The following is a 16,863-nucleotide window of genomic DNA, read 5'->3' on the forward strand; positions in this document are numbered from 1 at the left end:
GGACAGAACCCTTCCCAGCCACCAGCCCATGCCCTGCCCCGTCAGCACCCACCCTGTCCTCCTTGGATACGTGGGGAGATTGAGGCTCAGATAGGTACCTCGCCTGCCAGGCCTCGCAGCAGTGCCAGGCCCCCTGCCCCACCTTACCTGGTCTCGGGGTCCCTTCTTCTCCAGATAGCTCTCATGGTAGTGTGAAGGCAGGGCACACTTGGGCTTTGGGACCCGGGGTGGGCTCAGGGCCGAGGCCATGGCGGGCCGGTCTTTGGCCTGGCCTCTCCCTCCAGCAGCCAGGCTTGGCCAGGAAGCAGAGAAACAGGTTCCAGGGGAATTTCCTCTCTCCTGTCAGCTCTGGAGTTCCCTCCCCTGCCAGTGCTGGGCGGAGGCTGGGCCTGGGCAGGTCCAGGAATCCTAGGGGAATCCCAGGGTGTCTGGTCTTCCCCAGAAGTCAGGGAGCAGGGAAGCTATGCTGGAGTTGTGGAATGGAGGAGGAAGCCGCAGGAGCGGACAGAGCACCAGGAAGAGAGGCCTGCTTCAGCAAAGCCCTGGAAGTCAGAAAGGCCTGGGGGCACAGCTAGGGAGAACATACAGGAACATAACATGAAGGGCTGAAATGCCTGTTAGGCTGTTTGGACATTAGAATAATCTTGCCTAAGAAGGGGCTGGAAAGAAATATTCCAAGTCATGAAAGACAAGGACCTACATCCCAGATTGCTCTATCCAGCAAAGCTCCCATTTAGAATGGAAGGGCAGATAAAGTGCTTCTCAGATAAGGTCAAGTTAAAGGAGTTCATCATCACCAAGCCCTTATTTTATGAAATGCTAAAGGGACTTATCTAAGAAAAGAAGATAAAGAAAAGACATGTATAGTAAAAGGACAGCAAACTCACAAATATTAACAACCACACCTAAAGCAAAACCAAAAGAAACTAAGTAAACAACTAGAACAGGAACAGAACCACAGAAATGGAGGGCACATGGAGGGTTAGCAGCAGGGGGGTGGGAGGAGGAGAGAGGGGGAAAAGGTATAGAGAATAAGTAGCATAGAATGTAGGTTGAAAATAGATAGGGGGAGGGCAAGAATAGTACAGGAAATGTAGAAGCTAAAGAACTCATAAGTATGACACATGGACATGAACTAAAGGGGGGAAATGTGGGTGGGAGGGTGGTACAGGGTGGAGGGGAGAGAAGCGGGGAAATGGGACAACTGTAATAGCATAATCAATAAAATATATTAAAAAAAAAGAATAATCTTGCCTAGATCTACCCCAGAATCTTGCTGGTGTCGTGATGGGAATTGCACTAAACTTGTATCAGCTGGTGGAAATGTGACATCTTTATTATGTCGAGTTTTCCAGTCCATCGACATGGTTCATCTTTTCATTTATTTAAATCTTTGATTTCTTTCTTTAGTGTTATGTAGTTTTCAGTATACAAGTCCTGTGCCTATTTTGCCAGATTTACAGAAAGGAAAAGAAGCATTTCTCTTTTTATTCAAGCAATTCTTAATGGCCTGGTATTTTTAATTCCAATTTTCACATATTCATTGTTAGTATACAGACATGCAGCTGGTTTTTGTGTTTTGTTAATCTTGAATCCTAGAATCTTGCTGAACGAGCTCATTTATTAATTTAGGGGCATTTGTTGTAGGTTTCTTTGGGTTTTTTACATAGACCGTCATGTAAATCAGGCTAGTTTTATTTCTTCCTTTCCAATCCGTACTCTTTTTATTTTCTTTTCTTGCCTTGTTGCACTGGCTAGAACTTTCAGTACTTGTTGAATAAGAATGACACGAGGATATCTTTGCCATATTTCCAGTGCTAAGGGGAAAGCATTTTATCTTTAACCATTAGGTACATATTTTTTAAAAATATACTTTATTCATTATGCTATTACAGTTGTCCCAATTTTCCCCCCTTTGCCTCCCTCCACCCAGTATACCAATTCCCTCCAGCAACCCCTCCCATTAGTTCATGTCCATGGTCATGCATATAAATTCTTTGGCTGCTTCACTACCTATACTATTCTTAACATCCTCCTGTCTATTTTGTACCTACCTATTTGTGCTTCTTAATCCCTGCATCTTTTCCCCCATTCTTCCCCTTTCCCCTCCCAACTGATAACCCTTCAAATGATCTCCGTATCTATGATTCTGTTCCTGTTCTGTTTGTTTGCTTAGTTTGTTATTTGGATTCAATTATTGATAGTTGTGAATTTATTATCACTTTAATGTTCATTGTTTTGATTTTCTTTTTCTTATATAATTCCCTTTAGCATTTCATATAATAATGGCTTGGTGATGATGAACTCCTTTAGTTTTACCTTGTCTGGGAAGCACTTTGTCTGCCCTTCCATTCTAAATGAGAGCTTTGCTGGATAGAGTAATCTAGGTTGTAGGTCCTTGATTTTCACCACTTTGAATACTTCTTTCCAATCCCTTTTAGCCTGCAAAATTTCTTTTGAGAATTCAGATGACAGTCTTATGGAAAGTCCTTTGTAGGAAACTACCTGCTTTTCTCTTGCTGCTTTTAAGATTCTCTCTTTATCTTTAAACTTTGGCATTTTAATTATGATGTACCTTGGTGTGGCCCTCTTTGGGTCCAACTTGTTTGGGACTCTCTGTGCTTCCTGGATTTATATGTCTATTTCCTTCACCAAATAAGGGGAGTTTTCTTTCATTATTTGATCAGATAAGTTTTTAATTTCTTACTCTTATTCTTCTTCTGGCATCCTTATGATTCAGATGTTGGTACATTTGGAGATGTCCCAGAGTCTTCTTATTCTCTCCTCATTTTTTTTTTTATTATTTTTTCTTTATTCTATACTGGTCGACTGTTGACTTCTTCCTTATGTTCCAAACTGCTGATCTGAACACTGGATTCCTTCCCTTCACTGTTGGTTCCCTGTGGATTTTTCTTTATTGCACTTATTGTAGCCTTCATTTCTTCCCTTCTGCATTTGCTGTACTCAGTGAGTTCTCTGAGCATCTTTATCACCAGTGTTTTGAACTCTGCATTTGATACGTTGACTATCTCTGTTTCACTTAGTTCTTTTTCTGGGGTTTGTTGTGTTCTTCCTTTCGGGCCATATTCCTTTGTCTCCTCAATTTGACAGCCTCCCTATGTTTGTTTCTGTGTATTAGGTAGAGTTGCTTTGGCTGCCAGTCTTGGCACACACGTTATGTTGTAAGGAGCGGAGCCTTAGGTATTTGCCCAGGTGGGGCAACCTGCCTGACCACTCTGTGGCATTGTGTGTGGGGGAGTGGTTGGAGAGGGACAATTCCGCTTTCTTGGCTCTTGTGCAATTTCTAGTCACTTCCCCCATTTCCTGTGTGTGACTGGTGTCCTTCTAGCTGATGCCTGGTGCTGAGTCCCAGAGTTTGGGGGTTTGCCTATGTTCTAGGACCATTGGGGTCCTTTAAACGAAATCTCCTAAGAGCCCAGCAGTTTCTTCCACCACCCCAACCCCCGCTGATTTTTACAGCCAGAAGTTATGAGGCTTGATTTTTCCGGCACTGGAACCCTGGGTTGCCTGGGGCTGGGCTTAGTGCTCCTCAGGTGTCCCTCTTGGGTTTTATCCACCACATGTAAATGTGGGACCACCTGTTCTGCTGGCCAGTGCTTCGCTGCTCCTGCCTCCCTGCCACCACACTGCATCCCCTCTGCCCTGACTCCCCATCTCTGCCCGTCCTACCCATCTGGATGAATATTTCTGCTTTAAATCCTTGGTTGACAGACTTCCACACAATTCAGTTTTCCAGCAGTTCTGGCTGCTTTTTCTTTTGAGATTTGTTGTGATCCTTCTTATGGTTGTGCAAGGAGGTGTAGCGTGTCTACCTACTCCTCCATTTTTGCTGGAAGTCCTGTCACGCATCGATGTTTCTCTCCCTCTTTCACCCTCCCTCCCCCACTCTCTGAAAATAAGTAAGTAAATAAATAAATCTTTTTAAAAATCAAATAAGTTTTCCATTTCTTGCTATTCCCCTTCTCCTTCTGGCACCCATATGATTCGGACGTTGGTATCTGAAGATACCAGAGGTTAAAGATGTCCCAGAGGTTCCTAAAATTGTCCTTTTTTTTTTTAATTCTTTTTTCTTCCTACTGTTCTGACTGAATGCTTTTTCCTTCTTTGTATTCCAAACTGTTGATTTGATTCCCGATGTCATCCCCTCCACTCTTGGTTCCCTGTAGATTTTTTTCTTTATTCCACTTAATGCAGTCTTCATTTTTGCCTGGGTCTTTTTTATGCCTTTGAAGTACTCAGTGAGTTCCTGGAGCATCTTCATAACCAGTGTTTTCAACTCTGCATCTGCATAGGTTCCTTATCTCCATTTTGTTTAGCTCTTTTTCTGGAGTTCTGTTCTTTCATTTGGGCCATACTTCTTTGTCTCCTCAGCTAGGCAATCTCCTGTGTTTGTTTCTGTGAGTTAATTAGGTAGAGCTGCTTTGACTCCTGTCTCAGTGGTGTGGCCTATGGTAGAAGAGCACTCCCTACTAAGTTGTATGGGGTAGAGCCTTAGGTATGAGCCAGGGCGGGGTGACCTGTGTCACTGTTGCTGTCTGTGGGGAGGGTTCAGAGAGGGAACAGTGCTGCTGCCTGGCCTCTGGAGTTTTGCTCAGGAGGGAGCTCTTTCCCAGTGCTCACCCTGATGCCAGTCACTTCACTTTCTCCCCATATGCCCCTGGTGCCCTTCCAGCTGTTGACGTGGTGCCGAATCCCAGAGGGGGTGGGTCTGCATGAGTCCTAACTCCATTTTGGGGCCTTTAAGAGGCGTCTCTTGAGAATCCTTCAGTTTCTTCCACTAACCCTGCCCTCATTGGTTTTATAGCCCACTGGTTTGGTAGCCAGAAGTTATGGGGACTTATCTTGCCGGCACTGGAACCCTGGGCTGAGTGGTCTGGTCTGGGGCTGGGATCCCTCGTTCTCATAGTACCTTCCTGGTCTTTACCCACCACACATGGACGTGAGATATCCCGATCCTGTCTCTGCACCTCCCCACACCTTTCTCCCTCCCTGTGCCTCTCCACTCATCTCTGTGCGTCTCTGATCCTCCTACCTGTCTGGATGAATGTGGCATCTTTAAATCCTTGGTTGTCAGCCTTCCACACAGCTCAGTTTCCTGACAATTCTGGGTGATGTTTATTGCATAGTTTAGTTGTATTTTTTGCTATAGTTGTGCTTGGAGGTGAGGCATGTTTATCTACACCTCCATCTTTACTGGTCATTCAATTAAGTACAATGTTCACTGAAGGTTTGTAGATGTTCTCCACCAAGTTGAGATGATTTCCCTTTGTCCTAGTTCATGGAGAGCAACATCCATGTGAAAGAGAAACATCAATTGTTACATGCCTCTACCAGGGACTGAAACTGCACCCCAGGCATGTGCCCTACCAGGAATCTACTTGGTGACCTTTCACTCTGTGGAATGACGCCCAACCAACAGAGCCACACCAGTCAGGGTTAATCTCCCTATTTTACAGTCACCTAGTCAGTGGCCTGGCCAGGTAGTCCAGCTGGTTAGAGCATTATTTGGATGTGCCAGGGTTGCAGGTGTGATCCATGGCACAGGCACATACAGGAATGAACCAATGAATGCGTGAATGAGCAGAACAACAAATTGTCTCTCTCCCCGCCTCCTCTCTCTAAAATCAATAAATAAAAATTTAACAAAAAATGAAGCCAGCTGATTAGCAATTTTAATTTCATCTGCAACCTTAAATTCCTTTCATCATGTAACCTCACGTATACACAGGTTCTGGGGATTAGGACAGGGAATCTTTAGAGAACCATTATTTTGCCCACAACAGCCTGATAAATATGGTGGATAACCTTGACTTAAAAAAAAAAGATGTTTATTTATTTTTAGAGAGAGTTGACAGAAGGGAGAAAGAGAGGGAATGAAATATTGTTATGAGAAACATCAATCGGTTTTCTCTCGAATGTGCCCCAACCAGGGACCAAACCTGGAACCCAGGCATGTGCCCTGTCTGGGAATCGAACCCACAACCTTTTGGTTTGCAGGATGACACTCAACCAACTGAGCCATACCGGTCAGGGCCTATAGCCTTGATTTTTGAATACTGAACCCACCTTGCATTCCTGGAATAAACACCCCTTGGTCATGGTATATAGTTATTTCCATATATTGCTGAGTTCTATTGCCTAATATTTTGTTAAGGATTTTTCTGTCCCTGTTCATGAAGGGTACAGTCTAGTTTTCTTTTTCTGGATCGCCCTTTTCTGGTTTGGGTATCTTGGTAATTAATGCTAGTTTCATCTGATGAATTGAGAAGTGGTCCCTCCTCCTTAATTTCCCAGAAGAGATTATGTAAAAGTGATGTTCTTCTTCGAGCCTTTGGTAGAATTCTTCATCTGGACCTGGAGATTTCTTTTTTGTGAGTTTTAAAATTGAACATTCAATGTCCTTAATAGTTATAGGGTGAGGCTGCTTGCTTGGACTTTATGCACATAGCCAGAAATAGCCTTTGGAATCCACTGGAGGCCTGTGTAACTCTGGGCAACCTGTTTATCTTGAATTGTCTAATAAAGTTGGTAACAATACCTGGTCATAAATGGTTAATAATGTCACAGCAGTTAGTTTTCACTTTATTCATCAAAAGCAATGGGGAGCCATTAAAAGAGTTAGAACAGGGGAGGGAGGTGATCACAGAGGCAGAGTTGGCTTCTGAGGCCAGGGTGGAAGAGGGACTGAGGGGTGGGGGTGGGGGGTGACTATGGAGACCTGAGGCCCAAAGAGGTGGCAGGGGTCCAAGTGGGGGAGGTCTGGCGGTGCTAGGTTTTGGAAGGTCTTTGAAGAGAAAGTGGGCAAGCACACGAGGGAATAAACTGAAGCTAGTGTTTGGGGAGCAGAGGGTTGCCAAACTGGTGGATGGACCCGTGGAAGGCGGCGGGGGGCACTCCAAAAGGAGGTCAGGGCAGGACAAAAAGAATAATTCACATTTATCCAGCTCTTACTGTCTGTCAAGCCCTGATCCTTAACTCTTAAATGGAATTATTATCCCCACGAGGAAAACAGAGAGATGCCAGACAGCCGGCTGCAGTCACAGCACTTCGCAATAGTGCAACAGGAATTGGGGTCTGATGGCTCGACATCCAGGCCCCCATGTCCTGTCCCCTCTTCCAGGCTGGGGTCCGGGTAAACCTATCCGCGGCTGAACCGAGTCAGTGGCTCCCCGCAGCTTGGAGGAGCCCCACCCCGGGCTTTTAGTCCTGACAGGGACTAGGGAGATCCGATGCACTGCGCTACGGAGCAAAGGTCCCAGAACGGAGGACTGGGACAAAGGACAGGGCTGCAGCCAGCAGACGCACACCCAGCCAGGCTCCGCCCACGTGTCCTCTTGCGCGAATGGTGGAACGGCCACAGGCCCTAGGTGCAGGGTTTGATCCGGGAGCTGATGGGCTGGCTGAGGACCAAACTCTACACCTCATTGGATAAGTGAGGACAGGGCCTCTTGACGATTGGTCGAGGGCAACAGCTGCCCATTGCCTCAGTCGGAGGGGGGGGGGCGGAAGCAGGCTTAACATTGATTGGCTAGAGGGAATCAAACGGCTACTGTTTATTGGTTGAGATGAAATAAACCTCCGATAATTGATTGGTGTACACCGCTCCGGCCCAATAGTGATATCAATCAGTGAGGGCCCATTGGAAGAGTGGAAATTAACCCTTAAGAGGTTGTGTCGGGTTGGGTGAATTAGACCCGCGGAATGAGTGGCTTCTCCATTCCTCCCCGCAGCCCCAGGGCATAGAGGTTTGTCATCCCGGGCTTCAGTTTTTCCGTCCGCGCTGCCGAGACCTCTGTGTCCCTCAAGAAAGGCGGCCGCAGACCTCTGTTTTCCCCTTCGTTCTAGCGGGCTGAACCCCTGCGCCCCCCAGTCCCAGGCCTCAATCCTGACAGGGGTGTCCAACCCTTGGCCGGCAAGTTGCATCGGGCCCAGGATGACTGTGAATGTGGCCCAACACAAAATCGTAAATTTACTTAAAACCTTTCTCTCTCTTTTTTTCTCATCAACTTTCGTTAGTGTTTGTGTACTTAATGTGTAGCCCAGGACAACTCTTCTTCCAGTGTGGCCCAGAGAAGCCAAAAGGTTGGACACCCCTGCGAGGTAGCCTCGGGGGGAGCCACTAGTTCCCTCAAAGCAGATGTCCTGTGCCTCAGTTTCTCCTTTTGTACCTATGAGATCTTGGTTACCATCCTCCTCCCATGGAGAGTGGCCTCAGGCTTCAGTTTCCTGAATGGTCCGTGGGGGCGGGGCTGAGCCCCCGACTCCCACTCCCAAATGTGTAGTCCTGGGCCTCAGTTTCCCCATTTACACCAGCGGGCCGAGCCCCCAACCCGCCCACCCACGGCAGCCAATGGCTGGGGCGTCCCCCCGATTTGAGGCGGAGCCCAGTCACGTGCCTGGAAGAAAGAACAAGCGGGGCGAGGGGTTGGAGCAGCCATGGCAGGTACCGCGGGGCTGTCCGAGAGTTGGCAAGGCGCAGGGCGGGGTGACTGCACTGACTAGGGGCGCGCGGCCCTGCTGCAGCCTGTCGCTGTCCGCAGCTCCGGAGTCGCTCTCCCCGGCGGGCGGCGTGGGCGAGGAGGCGCCGGATGAGGACGAGGATGAGGCGGAGGCCGAAGACCCGGAGCGGCCGGCGGGAGCGAGTGGAGCGCGCGGCAGCGGCGGCGGCAGCGGCAGCGGCGGAGCCGGAGCTGGGAGCTGCGTCGGGGCCGGGGGCGCGCTCAGCAGGCGCTCGGTAACACTGAGGGTGCTCCTCAAAGACGCGCAGCTGGAGCCGGGCGCTGGAGTGCTGTCTATCTACTATCTGGTGAGCACTCCCTACCTCCCTTCCCATCCCGCCTGGGGCAAGAAGGGAAAACTGAGGCCCAGAGCTTCCTTGCAGCAAGCGGGGCCTGGGAATGGGGAGGGGAGACCGAGGCACGGAGCATCCATACCCAGCACTAGCCCAGAAGGGCTTGAGGACGTCGTTCACCAAATACCCAATTCTACAAAGAAGAAACTGAGGTTCAGAGGCTACCACTGCTTTCTTGGCTGTGACCTCACTTAACCTCTCGGTGTCCTAGTATCCTAGTTTCTTCATTTGGAAAATGGGATTTTTTTTTCTCCCATGGGGTTGTATGAAGATTAAATGAATAACGCGCTCAGCAAGTGCCTGCTACACAGTAAGTGCTTTGTGTTTGCTGTTATTACTATTATTGTTACTGTCGTTCGTGAATGGTGGTTCGTGAACTGAGCACCTGGTGTGTACCAGGCTCTATATTGGGTATTAGGGACACAGCAGTGATCAAGACAGACCCTGTCCCTACCCTTTAGGGGCTCACAGTCCAGTGAGGGGGAAGGGAGGATAGACATATAATTGGGCTGGTTTGTTCCAAGCTGATCAGGACTGTGATAGCAACGCACAGGTACTGGAGGCACCTAAGATGGAAGGCTTCCTGGAAGGGGTGCTGAAGTGGGAAGTGTGTGCTACCCTCTGGAAGCAGGATGGGATCAGGGAGGACTTCCTGGAGGTGGGCTTGGTGGGTACCAGGTCCTGGGCCCAGCCAGCCACTGTCACTGCAGGGGAAGAAGTTCATGGGGGACCTGCAGCCAGACGGGAGGATTGTGTGGCAGGAAACCGGGCAGGTGTTCAACTCACCCAGCGCCTGGGCCACCCACTGCAAGAAGCTGGTGAACCCAGCCAAGAAGTCGGGCTGTGGCTGGGCTTCCGTCAAGTACAAGGGCCAGAAACTGGACAAATACAAGGCCGCCTGGCTCCGGCGACACCAGCTCCATGTGCCTGCAGCTACCGCCGACGAGGTGCGTCCTTCACCTTCCTGGATGAAACCCCCTGTGACTAACTGTCAGAGAGGAGTGCCCACAGAGAGAATATTGGAGCTGGGGCCTTGAGGAACGAATAGGAGTTTGTGAGATGAAGGAAAGAGCTTTTCAGAGGGAGGGAATGGCAAATGCCAAGCTGCGCAGGCACGAAGCAACACATGCTGCTTAGGGAACCCTGATTAGCGGATGCAGCCGGGGGTTCAGATGTGTTGGGTAGCTGAGCGGGCTGGACCGTATCTGGAAAGGTCTTGATACTAACAGATGTCCTTTGAATGGTCACCAGCTGGGTGAACTTGGCCAAGGACCCTCTCTGGGTCCTTACTCTTCATCATCTGTAAAGTGGAAATGATAACAGTGCCATATGTCTTATACATATTTAGATAGACTAAATACATGTGACTATATCTAGCTGGCAAGTCTGAAATCTGTAGGGCCACTGGCAGGCTGGAAACCCAGACAGGAGTTGGTGCTGCGCTCTTGAGGCAGAATCCCTTCTTTTCTGGGAAACCTCGGTTTTTGCTGTTAAGGGCTTTCAACTGATGGGATGATGCCCACCCACATTATCCTCCCCTAAAAGTCAATTTATTATAAATGTGAACCACACCAAATGCCTTCACTGCAACACCTAGATTAGTCTTAGGTTAAATAAATGGGTAGTGGAGCCTAGCCAAGATGACATACAGAACTCACCTGCACATTATGTCATAGGGCCATTGACTCAGCAAACATTTAGTAAATGCCACCTCTAGGTGCTGGAGATAAAGGAGAGAGCGAAGAAAAAAATAACTGTCCTCATGGGGAGACAGACAAAAAATAAGTCCATCTTACAATATTTCTGAAGAATAGATGGGCATTGGGGGTGGGGAAATAGAGTGGTCAAGTGAGGTTCACTGAGAAGGTGACATCTGAGCAGAGAAGGGGGCGTGGTGCGGGGAGAGCTGTGAGGGTATCTGGAAAACAGCAGGCTGGAAGTCCCTGAGACTGGATTGTCCGTGGCTGTTGGAGGAGCTGTGAGGAGGCCAAGCCGCATGGCTGGAGGAGAAATGAGCGAGGGGGTGAGAGGGAGGAAGTGAGGGCAGGGTCGGGATGGGGTAGGTCTGCAGGGCCTGCAGGTAAAAGGGAGGATACTGCCTTTTACCAGAGGGAGGTGGGAGGCCTGGAGGCTTGTCGGTAGGAGGGATAGGACCTCACTTGGATGCTCACAGGCGCCCTCTTCTGACTGCTTAGGAGAAGACAGACTGAGGAAGGACTGTGCAGGGCCAGACTGAGCTGGTCCATGTGGGCAATGATGAGCGGAACCAGGCCTGCCATTGATGTGGTGGAGAACTGCTTAGATTCTGGCTAATTTTGAAAGTAGGATCTGAAGGGATTTGCTGATTAGATTAGATGTTAGTGTTAAGAGTTTTGTTCTGAGCAAGTTGGTGGATGGGGTTGCTCTCATCAGAGATGTGGGGATTTGATAGTAGCAGGTTGGAGGGGACAGTTGGGTGCATTGTGACTATATTAAGTGTAAGCTCCACACGTGGGGACATTGAGGGGCAGCTGGACCCTGAGTCTAGAGCTCAGGAGAGCCTCAGGTTGGAGACAGGACTGTGGTTTCACTGAGGCAGAGGTGGGCTTGGAGTCCCAAGAGTGGACTGGTCTATCCTGATGGAAGAAGCCCCAGGATTTAGCCCTAGGCCGCAAGAGAGAGATGGGGTGGCCAAGGGGACCCTGGAAGGAGGCAGGGAAGCTGGGTGAGTTCAGGCCCCTGAGGAGCTGCCAAGAGGTCAGGGTACCAGCTGGGTCAGATGCTGCTGGGAGGGGAAGGAGGACAGAGACTGGGATGTGAATGTTGGGTTTAGACACAGACAGAAGTTTAGGAGAGAGCAGGGGGAGAGGTTGTTGAGAGAATCTAATAAAATAATTCATGCGAAGAACATGCTTGCTCAGTGGATGAAACAACAGAGGATGGGTAAATTCTTTGCATGTATTAACCTATTTCACCCTGACACCAACTCTGTTGGGCTAGAAACCATTGTGGCATTTTATAGCTGACCATAGAGCTCAGAGAGGTCAGGGTTCTTGCTGAAAGTCACACAGCTTGTCCAGGATTCGAACCTGAGAGCCAGCCACCCGAAGGAGTTCAGACCTGAGCTGTGCCAGAGCCTTAGGCCGCTTCTCCTCACTCTCTTCCTCTAGTGGACACCCAGGGCAACACGGACCTAAGAGAGGCGGGACAGGGTAGAACTTGGGAGGGTGGGGTGCAGCCAGCTGAGGGTCCCACCACTGTCCTCACCCCTACCCTGCCAGAGCCCGGCCAGCGAAGGGGAGGAGGAGGATCTGCTGATGGAGGAAGAGGAGGAAGAGGTTCTGGCAGGGGTCTCAGCGGAGGACAAAAGTCGAAGGCCACCTGTGAAGGGCCCCTCAGAGCCTGCCCACCCGGGTGAGAGGCATGAGGGAGGGAAGGAGGCAGGGCAGGAGGCATGCAGAATTCAGGAGGAGGCTGGGGCAGGCCTGGCCTTTTCCTCAGCACCCCCGAGATGCATGGCTGACTTCCTAGCCCCCAGTTTCACTGCCTGACTTCTTCACTCTAACGCTGCATCTCTCACTCCCATTGCCCAATTTCTTAATATGCTGCCTGCTTTCTTCACCATACTGCCCGATTTCCTTGTTCCCCAATGGGATTTCTTTGCCCTGTTGCCTGATTTCTAAACTTGCTGCCTAATCCCCTCCTCCCCGTGCCCCGCTCTCCCTGCACCAGGTTTTCTGAGATCCTCACTGGATCCTTTCCTGAGTCCTTCCTCTGGTTTTAAATCTCAGTCCAACTCGTCAGCCCGCTGCCTCGTTCCCCAGACCTGCTGCCATATTTTTCTTTCTTGGTTCTCCCCCCACCCTTTCTTGGGTTGCCCTGTCTTTGCTTTCCAGTCCAGGGCTGGGGAGGGACTGACACTGGCATTTTTCCTTACCCTCCCTGGGCAGAGGCCACGTCCCTGGGGAAGCGAGGAGAAAACAACAAGATCCGGGCGCCAGTGCGATACTGCATGTTGGGCAGTCGAGACTCTGCCAGGTCAGGCGACCCCCCCACCCCCCGCCAACCACACCCACCACCATTCACATGAACGCCAGGGCTGGCGGAGAGGGGAGAAAGGGCAGGAGTAGGGTGGGGACAAGGCCTCCTGTCCTCAGAGCTGGCTGGAGGCAGGGTGGGCTGAGGAGCCAACCTGGGTGTTCTAGACACTGTGGGGCTCTCTGGCTCCTACAGGAACCCCCACACCCTGGTGGAAGTAACATCGTTCGCTGCTGTCAACAAGTTCCAGCCATTCAACGTGGCCGTCTCCAGCAACGCGCTGTTCCTGCTGGTGTGTCCAAGCCCTACCTTGTCTTTCGTGGGCCAGGGGCTCCTGCGCCTGGGCAGAGGGCTGGGGTACTCTGGGGAGGGGCATCCCTGGAACGTCAGCTCCGTGTGGGTGGGGACCTTGTCTCCTCATGGGTACTCGGTCGATGTTTGAATGGAGGAGGAGGTGGGAGGGCTGGCCCCTGCCCATTACAAGGGCCCTGGGTCCCCAGGATGGGGTTGGGGTCAGCTGCAGCCTGAACATGTCTTCTGGTACACCTCTTCCCCAGGACTTCCACAGCCACCTAACGCGCAGCGAGGTCGTGGGGTACCTGGGGGGACGCTGGGACATCAACAGCCAGAGTGGGTATTTGGGGCTGGGGTGGACAGAGGGATGTTGGGGGCCAGGGTCGATGTTCACGCCTTCTTCCTGCTCTGTGCAGTGCTCTCGGTGCTGAGAGCCTTCCCCTGTCGCAGCCGGCTGGGGGATGCGGATACGGCGGCCGCCATGGAAGAGGAGGTGAGGGGACGCACTGGGTGGGCTGGGGTGGACACAGCTGTCCTGGAAGCTAGCAGAGTCTGTGCTTGAAACATGTACAAATGCATGTGTGTGGGCCCTGGTCCCCTCCTGGCACCTAGTAAAGGCCGCATAATAATAACTGCCATCCTTAAAAGTGCTTCCATAACGGCTCTCAGTGTGCACCTGGCACTGTGCTCAGCACTCCCCCTCCCCCTCCCCATGGCCCCGTCTGTATCCCTCGGGGATGGGTGAGTGGACGGTGATCAGCGGGAAAGGTCCTTCTGCTCTCGCTTGCCTCCACTTGCTGTAGGCATCCGAGAGTGCCTGTGCCTGCCCACCTGCACACAGCCCACCTGTCTCTCTGTTTATTGAGCATCTGCTATGTGCCAGGCATTGTTCCGTGAGCTGGGGACACAGCAGGGAACAGAAGTTTTTGCCTTTGCTACATGACAGGCCCATCTTTTCAAATGTGTGTGTTGGCTCTGCCCCCACTGGACTCCGTTAGGGTAGGGGCAGGCTCGGTCTGGGTCATTGCTGCGTCCCTGGGCCTGGTACACGGCAGGTCCTCCTTATGTGTTGCTGTACATGGGGCTGGGTAGGTGCCAGGAGCGCTGGCTGAAGGGAGTGGCAGGAGCACCCCAAGGCTGGCAGGGCCCCCGGCTCCCCATCGGCCCCAGCCCTGCCTCTGCCCCCCAGATCTACCAGAGCCTGCTCCTGCGCGGCCTGTCCCTAGTGGGCTGGTACCACAGCCACCCGCACAGCCCGGCCCTGCCGTCGCTGCAGGACATCGACACGCAGATGGACTACCAGCTGCGGCTGCAGGGCTCCAGCAATGGCTTCCAGCCCTGCCTCGCCCTGCTCTGCTGTGAGGCCCGGGCTGGCGGGCTGAGGGTGTGGGTGGGCCTGCCTGTGTGACTCTCCCCAAGAGCATGAGCTCCCCAGGCCCAGCCTCCTCTCGCACTCTCCCCCCGCAGCCCCTTACTACTCTGGCAACCCGGGCCCCGAGTCCAAGATCTCCCCCTTCTGGGTGATGCCGCCCCCTGAGGTAGGCAGGGCTCCCGGTGGGGGGCGGGGGTGGTGGTGGTGGCCCAGGGCCAATGTGCAGGCTATGGGCCATGGGGTGGGAGGCGTGGGTTGGCTGGTGGTGACTGGCTGGTGTCCCTGTCAGCAAAGGCCCAGTGACTACGGCATCCCCATGGACGTGGAGATGGCCTACGTCCAGGACAGCTTCCTGACTAATGACATCCTCCATGAGATGGTGAGCTCACTCCCGGGTGGGGTGGGTGCCCCTCGCCCCTGAGGGACAGGTGGGAGCTGAAAGCACATAGCTGGACGCACAAGCTCAGACTCAGGAAGCTGCGGCTGAATGTGCCGCGCCAGGGCCCTGGGCAGCTTCCTCTGCTGAAGAAAATCACCTGTGGCTCTTAGGGTCCAGTCCCAGGTCCTGTGGTGGCTCCTCCCTCGTCCACCTGCTCACCCACCTGGCCACCTAGTTGTTCTGGAACATGCTAGGGTCTGCTTCCACCTCAGGCCCCTGCACCTGCCACTGCTTCTCCAAGTGGAGACACGTGGAGGACTTCAGGTGGTACCTGGATGGTTTATAATGCGTGTGCCTCAATAGGCATTTAAAAAACGCCTGTTCATCACACCTGTGATTTCACGGGTACCATCACAATGAGGCTGGAGCAGGGAGCTCGCATCAGGCACGTGTGAGGTGAAGAATCACGTTCAGCGTGACTTCCTGGGGGCGTTCCCTCTCCGGAGGCCTCCTGCCGAGCTCCCCTCTGCCGGGTCACACTGCTTGGTGGTCCTTCTCAGTGAGTGGTAGTCTACTTGTCGAGTTAGCCTGGAAGCTGTTGTGACAAGGGGTGGCAGTGCCTGTCCTGCTGGACCCCCAGGGTCTGGCGCCGGGAGGCCAGGGGCCTGGGCCCCAACCACACCTTGCTCCCTAGACGCTGCTGGTGGAGTTCTACAAGGGCGCCCCTGATGCGGTGCGGTTCCAGGAGCCCTGGGACCCGGAGCACACCTGCCTCGACAAGCTGAAGGTGAGACCTCTGCCCCGAGTCCTGTCTGAGCCCCTCCTGGAGGACAGTTCTCAGGGAGCCCCCAGATGTACCCACGGGTAGTCTGAGAAACAGTACTTCCTAACTTGTTCTGTACAAGATATTTCAGCTGGAAATTAACACTGCCAAAAAGCCTTGTTCTATCACACGGAGATGGGGGTGGGGGGAAAATCATCATCACACAGTTGGAGAAGCTGCTCCCAAGCCCATCTCATTCCACTGCCGCCAGCAGGGGGCGTGGGAGGGGCCTGACCCAGTTCGGAGCCAGGAGAGCAGCTGGGGGGTGATGTGTGCGCTGGCCCCGCAAGCAGTGGGACATTTAAATCAGGCTTTGGTGGCCTCCCGTGTGTCTGCTTTATCTCCTGCTTGAAAGTCATTCTCCTAAAACACTTTCAGCTCTGCTTTGCAGAGAAACAGTTTCACACGTTTGTTTGTTTTGGTGAAACTTTTAAAGAAAACAGTGACCAGGGCCTGAGGTTGCCCCTGGCCACCGCCCACTCAGACACTGGGCTGCTGGGTGGAGGGGGCACCCGCTGTCTTTGGAGGCCCTGGAGCTGGGCGGCTCCCAGCATTTGGTGTGTGTGACATCCGGGCTGGGGTGAGAGTGGATCTGGAAAATGCAGGTAACCCCCTCAACCCAGACATTAGTCAGCTGGGCCTCAAGTTACTCAGCGCTCTTGGTAGAGAGAAAGCGCTGCTTCAGACAGCACTGCGGACCTTGGTCAGGCAAGCCCTCTGCCAGTGGCAGCACTGAGGCCTGGGGGGGGCGGGGCAGGGGGCGGTGCAAGGCCCCGCCAGGACTGCTGGGCAGAGTCCTGAGGCACCGGCGCCACCCCTTTCAGATCTCCCTGGCCGGCAGGATGCCCAAGGACCAGGGCCTGTGCCACGTGCTGGAGCAGGTGTGCAGCGTCCTCAAGCAAGGCATCTGAGGGCGTCGGCCTCTCAGGACCTGGGAGGACTCCTGGTCAGACTCGGAGCCCCTTGCCCCACTCTCGGCAGCTCTGCGTGAGGGGGAACAGGATTCAGGGCTTTGTCTGTGGTTGTGACTGGCTTGTGCGGTGGCAGGGGCTTACACAATAAAGGAGAGAAACAACCCAGGCACGGGTCTCGCCCTGAGGTGGGGG

General features: G+C 52.4%; 2 protein-coding genes across 7 annotated transcripts in view; one reads left to right on the top strand and one right to left on the bottom strand.

The window, feature by feature from the left end:
* STAP2 (signal transducing adaptor family member 2) overlaps nt 1-324 on the bottom strand; it is a 15,051-nt gene extending 14,727 nt beyond the window's left edge. For 3 of the 4 annotated variants that reach the window (XM_036032206.1, XM_036032204.1, XM_036032203.1), the window contains exon 1: nt 148-249. In XM_036032206.1, the coding sequence (XP_035888099.1) occupies nt 148-249 (102 nt within the window). Of the gene's footprint in view, nt 1-147 lie in introns of all 4 variants that reach the window. The other variant, XM_036032205.1, reaches the window with a different exon arrangement.
* A 7,948-nt stretch (nt 325-8,272) lies between these two features.
* On the top strand, nt 8,273-16,837 carry MPND (MPN domain containing). Of its 3 annotated transcripts, none has more exons than XM_036032207.1 (13): nt 8,284-8,464; nt 8,562-8,827; nt 9,583-9,819; nt 12,133-12,265; nt 12,802-12,889; nt 13,085-13,181; nt 13,390-13,519; nt 13,600-13,676; nt 14,373-14,541; nt 14,651-14,721; nt 14,845-14,934; nt 15,629-15,721; nt 16,582-16,837. In XM_036032207.1, exons 1-13 carry the CDS (start codon nt 8,458-8,460, stop codon nt 16,666-16,668), a joined length of 1,545 nt encoding a protein of 514 aa, XP_035888100.1. In that variant the 5' UTR covers nt 8,284-8,457; the 3' UTR covers nt 16,669-16,837. The 3 variants fall into 3 exon arrangements, with proteins under 3 accessions (XP_035888103.1, XP_035888100.1, XP_035888102.1); XM_036032209.1 differs by having other exon boundaries at nt 8,306-8,464; nt 13,447-13,519; XM_036032210.1 differs by lacking the exon at nt 9,583-9,819 and having other exon boundaries at nt 8,273-8,464.
* The last annotated feature ends 26 nt before the right edge of the window (nt 16,838-16,863 follow it).

The sequence above is a fragment of the Phyllostomus discolor genome, chromosome 8 (genome assembly GCF_004126475.2).
Source record: "Phyllostomus discolor isolate MPI-MPIP mPhyDis1 chromosome 8, mPhyDis1.pri.v3, whole genome shotgun sequence".
NCBI classification, from domain to species: Eukaryota; Metazoa; Chordata; class Mammalia; order Chiroptera; family Phyllostomidae; genus Phyllostomus; species Phyllostomus discolor.